The 11525-nt window shown below is 43.6% G+C and overlaps 1 protein-coding gene across 4 annotated transcripts in view; it reads right to left on the bottom strand.

Annotated features, from left to right (window-relative positions):
* Window positions 1–2068: 2068 nt before the first annotated feature.
* The window catches only part of LOC131664726 (dachshund homolog 2), a 173399-nt gene continuing 163942 nt past the window's right edge, over window positions 2069–11525 (bottom strand). For 3 of the 4 annotated variants that reach the window (XM_058936035.1, XM_058936037.1, XM_058936033.1), the window contains 2 exons: window positions 6043–6126; window positions 2069–4556 (listed from right to left, as the gene is read on the bottom strand). In XM_058936035.1, coding sequence (XP_058792018.1) covers window positions 4504–4556; window positions 6043–6126 — 137 coding nt within the window. In that variant the 3' untranslated portion in view covers window positions 2069–4503. The remainder of the gene's footprint in view (window positions 4557–6042; window positions 6127–11525) is intronic. The other variant, XM_058936036.1, reaches the window with a different exon arrangement.

Genomic DNA, 11525 nt, shown 5'->3' on the forward strand with positions numbered 1-11525 from the left:
CTAAGCTATTCGGTGATAATGTGCGCAGGGCTTTATTAGCAATTATCTGGACTAGCTCTGCTGTCCTTGCCACCACGACTGGTGTCAAGTCATCGCAAATCCAACGGGCTATGCTACTCTTACTACTCTCGATGGTTGGAGTCTCCAGTTATACACATAGATTTGTAACAAGGGAATCTGTTTTGTTTATTTATCCAACTGTGTACCTAACATAATTTAATGCAGATAAATTCATACAGAAAATATTTGTGAAATGGAAACCACTAAATTATAATTTTTTAACAACAATGTTTAATTGTTAATTTATATTAAAATGTTTTTGAATGAAATATTTCCTTAAGATAAAAGTATTTAACATTATTAATGATTTGTAAATCTGAATTGATAATTCGTACGCATATGATATAAAAAAATGACATTTTACAATTGATAAAAAAAGATAAAGGTTAAATTTTGTTTCTCCCTAAATCATAAAGATAACTGAAATACTCCTACCTTCCCTTTTATATTCGAAGGACACATGCCCGACAATCATCATTTCCGCATTTGCATAATTATCGAATAAAACCCCCCACGCCGCCGGGACGTGCATACTCGACAAGAAAAAGAAACGTTTACAAGTACCCTTGGGACCCTTTTAAAGCGAAAGATAATCGATTTTTTACCATTTTAATGCTCGTTTTATTATCATTTCGATTTTAAAACAAGGCAGGATTTTATTTGAGTGAAGTCTCTTTTTAGGAATAGCGGTAAAATTTGTCTGATACTACAATAGACAGTAATGACTAGTTGAAATTGAAAATCATGAATCAAATGTACGAAAAAATAAATGATTAGTCAGGTTTAAGCCATTTGCGTGGTTCGTTCATTGAAGAGTCCAAAAATGCAGAATGCAGCGGTGTTATCGTGTTTTCACATCGGTGTTGACACACACACATACACACACGAAGTCAGCACGCAGAGAGGCAATTCTGCATCGGCAATGTCGAGGCGACGGAAGCCGTCGGCGGCGTTGTCGAGTGGGGGAAATCGCATCGACGCAAGCTGTAAAGGAGAGGGAGTCAGAGACCAAGCCAAGGGAGTCAAGCCCCTCATTTGCATAGAAACGTTCATTTTTTCCCGAGCTACAAATATGCTGACAGCGCGCGTTCAATCGCGTTTTACATTTTTGCAGGGCCGAGGAGAGAGGGGCTGCGACGAATGGCTCTTTTGCGCCGCCGCGTGCCGGAGAAAAACCGAATTCGTAAGTCTTCACCAGAAAGGAAACGTCGAGTGCTCAAAATTAGCTTGTCAAGACCTTTACCGATAGATTAGCCGATTTTTCGCTCTCTTCAACTTTGGCTTATTCCATAACGTACATAGTAAAGAGCATATGCTTATTATCACACGACCTCTCGTAATTATCAACTCATTTAAATTTTACGCTTATGACAGCCTTACTCCTCTAATAACAATAACGTTTATGCGGGAAGTAACGTTGCATATAATAAAAGAGGAATGTTCTCACGAGCAATTTATTTATTTATTTTGCCAACGTCATAGAACGAAGATGTTCTTTGAAGTTTGCAACTACTCGCTTTATTTCTGTTTGTCGAGCCCTCTATCGCGCTCAATCTTTGTTTATGAAAATACTGCGACTAGAAGTGGGCGGAGCCATTTTTCAGGCCAATCGCGTCGCATAACGTCGCGTGCTGCATGTCGTTACGCTATTGCAAATTGATAAGAATTTCTAAATGCATCTTTCGCAGCATGGCTGCACTACGCTATTTCTCATCCAGTCCTTATTTCTCTTTTTTTTCATTAATATGTCTACTGTTCTTTCACTTTAGATAGTAAATATAACATTGAAAAAATGTTGTCCGTCAATGCGTGAGTTTCACACGTACAACAACGTACAACCTGAGAAAATAACATCATAAAACAGCTTCTTTAGTTGATTCATAATTGAAAAAAGTTTGTAGTCATGTATAAGCTGAAATGTTATTAGAGAAGAGAAAGGGAATAGGAAGACAAGAGCAGGAGGAAAATAATTCATATTCGGTAATCGTTTACAATAACAACTATTATTTATTCATAGATAGTAATATGCTGAATTACATGAGTAGATTTGATGATCGTTTTGACGCTAGATGGCGTTGAAATGGTGAAAGAAGGAAATCTTTATTTGTTTTTATTGCTCGCCGACAATCGCCGTGGTCTTCGACGCTCATGTTTATAATACATATTGAAAAAATTGCACTCGCATCACACTAATTACACATTGAGCAAAACGAGCTCGCGTCGACTTTTCGCTATATAAATTCTCAATCGCACACACACACGCAGGCACGCGTATCTATTCGAATTGCCCTCGCCCTCGAATGATGTATCGTGCAAAAGAAGACTGCCGATTGCCGGCGACCGACGACTTAATAATACTCGGACGAGCGTCGCGCCTTTGACGAACTCGATTTGCTGGTTCTTACTCACAATCAGTTGCATTATGTACTGTCGGTGTGTCTGCAAAGTGGAGAAAAAAAGGAGTTATGCGATTGGATAATTGTTCTCGACCGTTTCGTTTTCTCAGCTTATGCGAATACAAGATTAGGTGTGTCTATGCGCGTACGTGGTGAATGTGTGAGTGAGAAATGGCGATGGCAAATACGGATGAGCTATCGGTGATTAAATTTTCGTTTTTCTACTGAATAACCTTTTTTTGTTGCTCTAGCCGGGCTTAGCCGATACGTAGACATACGCTATGATTATGTGAACTTTACAACACAAGTATGCCTTATCTCCTTACGACTAAAAAGACTTTGTACACGGATCTTAGAGATTAAGCTTCGACGCCTCGCGTCGATCGACCTGATGCTTTATCCTTGGTCAAAGTGTTAGCGAATCTGCCGCGCCTCAACTCTGTGCATTACAATCATCGAAACCCGCAAATAAAACTTGGAATTGAAAAGTCATCGGATGTTTCAATCTATATTATGATACACACTTTGAATCGGTTGAGGAAAAAGTTGCCGCCGATCGAGGCGAATGACAGGCGCATTAGGTGTCACACGTAAATAGATTAAACTTACTCTTCGTGAATAACTCGATTATTTTGTCATTTTTTGTTTGTTTTTATTTATTTATAAATAGATCGTTAGCTTAAAAACGCACTAGGAAAATTCCAAATCGTGACCGTCCTCCCGTTCGTCAGCATTCCTCGCCTGTGACCGTCGTTATCTACCCCAGCTTACTTATATAATACACAATTTTCTTCGCGAAAAAAATTTTTTTTCCCGAGCGAGCAAATTCAATTCTCTATATCGGAAAGACTCATTTGTTTCGCTCGCGACTTCTCTCTCATATTCTCCTGTCTCTCGCTACGTTTATGTATAATATATAATTTATATAGTTCGGCCATCGCGGTTTCCTTTAAAAAATCACACGCTAATCTATATAAAAGTTTGTGTAGCGGTCGTCCTTCATTAAGACTCGCGGGAAGATAGATGATTTTCCGACGCTCATTGACTCGAGTCAAGGACGCATTTACTTCATACTTCATTTTTTTTTTCATATTTTATATATTTCTCGATCACGCGTCTCGTTCGCTCGTTATTCGCTCGTTTTTGTTTTTGTTTTTTTTTCGCAAAAAAATACATAATGATGATGATGATAACGATGAAGACGATAATAATATTAATATGAAAGATGACAATGAAGAAGATAGAGACGAAACGAAGAAATTGAAAAGAGCGAACGAGCCGAGTCTTGTAGATTTATTTATATGCCTTACGAGCTATAATGGACTAACTATTCTTGCCTCGACCGTTTTATAGACGATATGGTCGATTTGAATCGATAATAATGTGTTTTTTGCTGTTGCTCCTTGCACATTTTTTGTGAATTAATACACAGCGTCTATCCTACACGCACACTCTCGATGCAGCAGTCTTTATAAATATCTCTCTGATGCCCCCTCTCTCTTCCTCTCTCTTGCTCTCTCATTCGGTTTCTCACGTTTAATGTATTGTTTCATATCGCGCTTTTGCTCTCGCGCACGCACAATCGACGCTCACATTTCTCACGTTCTACACCTTACATACCTTCGCGGTGTCTATCCTTCTCTCGCACACTCCTCTAGATTTCTTTATTTATATACGTATTTATAATATCTCCACTTACACTCATGAATTTGTCGTAGTATCGTGGATTCTCACTTGTATTCTTGCGATATATGTATACGTAAGAAGATGCAGTCTAATAAATGCCGTTTCTCTCTCTCTCTCTCTCTCTCTCTCTCTCTCTCTCTCTCTCTCCCTCTCTTTTATTACATCATTGTTTCTAATTTAGTAAGACCAAAGACATACGTCGATGATATGTCATCCTATACACAGAATCTCCACTAGTCACCCTTTACGTCGAGAACCGTTTCTTTCTTGATCACGCAATAAATTTTTTGCGCACAACTCGCTGGCAGCTGAATGAAAAACGATGCGGCGTTTATCGCGCCTCGGGTGATCGCGATCTTTTCTAGGTTGCACTGGTAAAGAGGACTGAATTCTTGTAGTAGCCTGCTCGCGATTCTGTAACATACAAAACAGATGTTTGCTCGTTGTCGAAATCTTCGCTTATATTTCGGTAGTTTGCATCGATAATTCAGTTAATTTCTTCTGCTTATGCAATAATTTGTCTGAAAAGCTGACCGATCGTTCAAAGATGGCCGCCTATCTAAACAGTGCTTTCACGGAAATGATAAATAATAAAGTTGCAAAAAATTGCGCGAATATAGAATTTTAAAAAAAGAAGCGAGGACGGGTATCGAGGTCATTCCTAGAGTCTTTGAGATCGACCGACTGCTTTTTTTTATGTCGAGCCATTGCTCGCTTGTGATTGGGAAAACCCACGCGCTTCTATATAAATCGTTTCGTGACTTGAAAATTCCGGTTAATTAACGAAGATGGCCCAGCACTTTTCGTCATGTGTGCCTTTCCGTGTACCGTTTGGCTTCGTTTTTTTTCTGTATCTAAACGGCTATGGCGTTTGTGATGATGACTTCGTACACGCGTATATAAGAATACTGTTAAGGCCCACTTTACGTGAAGATTTAATTGAGCTTTTAAGTTTTTATGCTGTCTTCCCGAATAAGATGTTGTGGTTCGACGTTTAACGAATGATCATTTAATTTATTTTATTTCCGTTACACGAACGCGGTTGTGCGTAGCGTTCGCGTATTAAAAAATACTTTACTCGCAATTAGGCTAATGCAAAAATATGAACGGTTCTCAGAGGATGCGATCTCCTTAGGCGATGCGCAGAGAATTTCTCGCAATTGGAGCTGTAAGCAGGCCGAGTTCAATTGAAATTTCGGCAAGGATCTTAAGCGAGGAAGGGAAAAAGAAGAGAGAGAGAGCCAAGTTGGGACTGGAAAAAATTGGGAGAAAAGACAGAGAGAGAAGTCGCTTCGCAGCCAAAGTTTCTTCGGAGAGGAGAGGGACCACTCGACGAAAATGATCGCGGCACAGTAAGGGCGCCTGACTGCCGTGCGCGGGTTCGGTTTTTGCGGCAGCTGTAACTTGCGCGGGCGAAAGCTGCGCGAAGGAACTTGAACGAAGAAGAACGAGAGAGCTGACAATACGTCGGCCGAGCGGTATCAGACGCAAGAAACGACGACGCTCAGCTGAGCCGGCAACTTGCTCTAGAGTTTCTAATTAAAGATCGAACTTGGGATTTCGCCTTGAAGAAACTGCGCTCGGCTCGGTGCAGCGTCCCGTTTTTCAGGCCCTACCCTATAGGGGAAAACTCCAGGGCAGATCTAATTTTTGCGACGTGATCGCTTTTCTTTTTTAAGTTGCAACGAACCGCGCTCGAGCAAATGTGTACAAAGTGCCACGCGTTTTATACATACAGCTCGAAGCTTCGGAAACTTTTGTCATTTAGCCGCGAACGATGTACGAAGACGTCTGTTTTTAATGTGGCGCTGCTGCTATCGAGCTCGCTACAGTTACAGTGAGAAGCTTCCTTTGCAGATCAATCGCAAGATTAACGGACGCTCTCAAAACAATGAATTACCTTGGAGTGGAGACTTGACCTGGTCCCTATCAGTCGTTTGATGCTGACGCGTTTTTCTTTCCATTTCGAATTCCGCCAAGGATTCTGCAACAGAAACAAATGAAACGCAGCATTGATAAACAAGTACGTGAACATGATATTATGCGTATTAAAAACTATTAGGGATTTCATGAAGCATTTATCAGCATTTTCATAAGCAAAAGCCTTTCGTCGGCTAAGCCGAGTATTTAGAAAGACGCATATAATGATAATCTCCTCGGCAAGGCTTGGCTCAATCAGCGCGAGCAAGCGAGAAAAAGGGTGGGAGCAGCGAGGACGATGGTAATTAGCGGAGGGATATAACACCAGCCAAAGAGAAAGAGAGAGGGCCGCGCTTTCACGCGCGCCGCAGCGGAGATGGAGAAAAGCGGTTTGCTCATTGAATTCCACGCGGGATTAGGGATTCTCTCTGCTAATACGAGCGCGAGCTCGCCCGAAAACGGGAAAATGTCGCTTTAATGCCATTATAATCAAGCGACCAGTTATATAACCCGTCCGAGCTAATCGCAACACCTCGCCCAGATCCGATTTTGCGGCTCGACTACGCTGCCCCCGCGCTTCGTTTTCATATTTTTTTTTCGCCCACCCTCTCCTTGCCGCTCGCTTTCATTTCGTTGTTAAATGGAGTTGTCGCCTTGTAGCGCTTTCTAACCCAATAACCCATTTCAATTTTTCTCACGAGCAACACTTATTTCACTTGGAATGAAGCAGTAGCCAGTGGTTTGGTCAGGTCGAAAGAAACTGTCGCGAATTCGAATAGCAAAGCTTGCTTCAAATTACGACTCTCTAACTGCGTCAGAGAGTTATCAGCGATAACGAGAAGTGAGCTTTAATCGCAATCACGTAGAAGAATGTTACAGAGAGATCGAGGATCAAAAGTATTGGTTTGTTAACTATCCGCGAATGGCACGATGATAAAAATTTCTTTCGCTCGTCAAACGCTTACGAATATATTTGAGAATCGATTGCTCAACAAATAATGTATATGAATGATTTAAAGTAATTGCAGGGCCGTCAATTTGAATTTAGAAGCTGCGAGGACAAAAGCGAGAGGAATTATGTATAGGACGTCGCAGCGAGAAGGATTCCATGGTGCTCGTGAGCAACAATAGCCAAAAGGGCTTTTGCTGTTCTGGGTGTGAATCGCATTTACGATGTTTGCGTTTCGCCCTTGCCCAAATTACCTCTCGCGCTATATAGCGCCGGCTGTTGCCCGTCCCTTTGATATCCAAATGACAATTTAACTGCTTGGAAATGTATACGCCGCCGGCCTTTTCTCACTCTCTTGCAGAGTCAGCCTTTTGCCGAGGATACAACCACGCTTCAGGCTCTTGCGTACACTTGCTGTATCGTTTATAGCTCGTCATTTCGCAGTGATTGCTTAGGTGTTCGATCAAATTGAAACGATTATTATTGTAGTTTTGGTTTATGAATCTAGCTGAGCTTTGTTGGTTGCGCGAGTGACGCTTTGGTCGATCGACTTGTAAATCTCGAATTTCTTATTGATTCGTCATTCGATCGATAACTGCTTATCGTTGATGAGGTAAAGGTGTACCGGAAAAGCAGGAAATACTCGTGGAAAGTTTTCTATAAAGACGTTTGCTGGGCGGTTCGAACAATGAATGGTGTTTTGTATTTATCTATAAGCTGTTTCAACAGTGGCCAGTCGGACAAAGAATGAGAAAGCCGAGCACAGCGTATAGGTGAGTGAATATGCATTTTCGACAAAGCTACAGGAAAGCGAACACTGGCGCAAAACGTGGTCGCTATAGCGAGTGCAGGCCCGTCACGGGCTCGCAGAAAAAGCCAGGCGACTAATAGTTTCGCTACTCGTCTTACACAGGCCTGACAAATCGGCTGGACAATGGAAACAATTTCGGGAGCTCGCGCGACTTTGCGCCATTGTACAGAGCAGCCAAGAGAGATAATACAACAAGCTCGCCGCGCAAAGAAGCGATAAAAAAAGAAGAGCGAAAGAGCGAAAGAACGAAAGAAGTAAGAGGTAGCAGCGGCAACTCGTCAATCCCTTTTCTCCGGCGGACTATACAGGATCGCGCGCGGTAGCGCCTTAGCCCTGTGACTCGGCGTTTACGTAGGCCCGTAATTAACTCCGACACAATGCGGAGGCCGCCGCTTTTACACGGCTGCCATCCACGCGAGATAGCTGATTCGTCGGCGATTTAAATTGCTTCGGATTAAAAATTCAAGAAAATAAAGAGTCAAGAGTCCCTCATCTGGCATTTCAACTCTTTCTTTTTATTATTTCTCTCGGCCCCGGCCCTTCTTCTTTCCTGCCTGCGTATTGCGCCAATTCATTTCCGTTTCTTAAGCTTCGCCCAATGATTTTTGCAATTTTTCGTTTCTCATTTCATTCGCTTGATTGTTTCTCGCTCTACACTGCTTTCATTAATTAGACCTTTGTCAATTGGACACGGGCTATTGATCGCTCATTGCGGATGAACACATTGCTCCTTCAACGTGACAATAACAAGGTCCTGCTAGTTATCCGCGTGCAAGCAGATCATGCATTATGCGCCCCACTTTTTTCAATAACAAGATATACTAATGACATGTTCTGAACAGCTGGAGCGCATTTCCTTTTTACGGAATTCATGTGAAATAGTCATTAAGTTTCTGACAATACGAAGCGTATACTTTTCAACGATTTTCTGCCGTTTAAAATAAAAGCGGCCAACATCTGAGCGCTCTGCGGCAGTAAAAACAGCTGAAAAAGGCGCGAGCGCGCGTGTAAGTGCGCGTCATTTTGCGATAAAAAAAGAAAAGGAAAAGAACCCTTGAGTGAAATTCATGCGTTTGGAGCGACGAGGACGAGACGAAAATGGAATAAGACGTGGCGAATCGTTCTCCGAGGCCCTCGGCGCTGCTCGGCGCTGCTCGGCGCTGCTCGGCGCTGCTCGGCAAGACCAAAGAAGCAATTCGAGAACGACATCGCGCGGCAGTAATTGGTCAAAAAATGCTCGAGGAAAATAAGAAGAAGACGGGCTCACGCGCGTTTTTAATGCCTCTGATCTTTATGTAAAGCGGACGACGACGACGGCGACGAGGCCACCAGAGAGCGACAAGCCAACCGTGAAATTGTATGAATCGGAGGTGGAGGAGAATGAGATAGACTCCGTTGAGGGTAGACTGGAAAATGTAGGATAAAGCGATTGTATTTTCTTCGGAATCTTTTCTGTGCATCATTTTATCGCGATAACGCGTCCTCTCGATATGACGTTGAAAGCGAAGAAAGCAATCGTCATTTGACTTGGATCGCTTTGCGACTAATTAATTTTCTCGGTCAAGTTATACAAGAAGTATGCGTCAATAACAAACTGAAATGCTGCGTCGACGAAGAAAACGCGAGGGAAGGTGGGGACGGATGTAGCCGAGCGACGGCGCTCGGCATCAAATCAGCCGCTCTTATAATTTCAAATTTCCGCGGGCGCGTACGAGGCGATGCTCTCGCGTTTTGTTTTCCGCGCGCGACCCTCCGCATGTTTGTCTCTCTCTCTCTCTCTCTCTCTCCCTCTCCTTCTACGCTCAACTTTCTTTATTTCGCTGCTGTGCGCACCCTCATCCTTCTTTCTGTTACTCGCGCGATTTCATTCTTTCGGTCTTTTTAGGCTTGCAAAACAGCTCTCACTCCCTCGCTTGGAAAAACTTTCTTCTCGCCTTTTCATTTTATACCTGTGTTCCTTTTTCGGTCTTTCAAAGTTTCTTCTCGTGCATCACTGCGAGACGAAGAGGTTCGTTCGTTTCTTTCCGTTTCCATTGATGCGCGAGCATTCGAAATGAGCATAGAGCACTTTTTGAAAAGACACTAACTGGAGAGAATTTCACGTGGCTTTGCGAGAGGGGCGTTACATATAAGAACAAGATGGTGAAGCGACAGATAGGATAGATTCGACCGAGGGCAAATGGCCGTGTAAGCGTGTAGAGGTACGCCGAGTCGTTCTCTTACGCGAAGGAAGAGGTTACGGCTGCCTGCCAAATTATTGCATATAAGTCTGAATATTAAAGCACAACGAGGGCGCTCGGAGAGAGGCTCGTGTCGAAGTATCATGCGAGGGAGTGAAAGAGCCATCAACGAAAATGACGCGCTCGCGATGCCAAGTAAAACAGAGTATAAGTGCCGTGGCAAAAAGGAAGGCTAAATGTAATATTGAGAGCGAGCGCATATGGCAGTCAAAGGAACGCATAGGACGCGAAGCGAATTGTGAAAAGTTAAAATGGAGCTTTCGCGGCGCGCAGATTATTCATCGCTACGTCGTCCGCGAGTGCTCATTTCACGAGCACTTTCAACCACTGGCGCTCTCGCTGACGCGTTTCTTTGCGCGACGATTTCTCTGATCGAGCTTTTCCACGCCTACAATCCCAACAATTCCGAGGACAACGACATTGCAATGCTCAAGGCAATTCCATCCGAAGAAGTGCGATGGATACTGCTGCAGATTAAAAACTGGATAGCGGAAAATGCCAAGTGGAAATGTTCGAGTGGAAAAAATGAAGAGGCGCATAAAAGAGTATAAGGAAAGGGAAGGTGGAAGTAAAAGAAGTTGCGAGTATGGAAGGAGGAGGTAGGAGGTGGGAGAAGGAGGCCGCCGCCGTCGCCGCTGCCGCGTCGACAGGTAACGCCACCGAAAGCCGTGGCGGTCGCCGGGGAAATTACTTTGGCGGCTCTCTGACTCGCTCTTTCTTTACTACGACGCCGAGTTATATGCATAAAGTCCGCATTATCGCCAGTGGTTCTCATTTCTCGCTCGTAACATTTGACCTTTTTCCATCAGCTAAATGGAATTTTTCACCGCGGATAATTCTTTGGCAACGCTGCTTCAAATCGGAACCCCGTACGTAGGAGCGAGTTGCACTGGATTCCAATGTTGCACTAATTCTCGGAACGCTTAGCTTGTCGTTGCTCCGCGATTGCAAGGAGGATGGCGGCAAGAGCGCGCTAGAGTAATAAAGAGACTAGACGGGGGGAGGACAAGAAGCACTGTTGCTCGCGCGCGCTATAGAATGCATGACTGGAAGACGGTCCCCTCGGCTCGTAAGTGCCCACCTTGGACGGCGATGATCTTTCCCTTTCCTCTCTTCTCCCCTTTAAATCTCCGTTGTTTATTGCAAATGGATTCCGCATTGCGAGCTGCCTGCCTCTCGAGTGTACCGCGCTCCTCTTTTATATACCCAACGCCTCCTATATATGCACGTATAGCTGACACCGAGTTATCGCGCTGGATATAGTTTTGACTTGGTTTTTTCCTCTCTTCTTCGGGCGCTATGTCAATAAGTCACATTTGACAGGTTGATGTTTTAAGAGCCGCGCGTATTCTTGGCGGACGGTAGCCGGCTACGCGTCCAATAAATTGTCGAGCTTTTTTGCGAAGCACTTTCGAGTTACGCGGCCGCGCGGCCGAGTCAGGGTTATTCCATTTTTTCTTTGA

Source organism: Phymastichus coffea, unplaced genomic scaffold, assembly GCF_024137745.1.
Source record: "Phymastichus coffea isolate CEN01 unplaced genomic scaffold, Cenicafe_Pcof_1.1 PCOF00045, whole genome shotgun sequence".
Lineage (NCBI taxonomy): Eukaryota > Metazoa > Arthropoda > Insecta > Hymenoptera > Eulophidae > Phymastichus > Phymastichus coffea.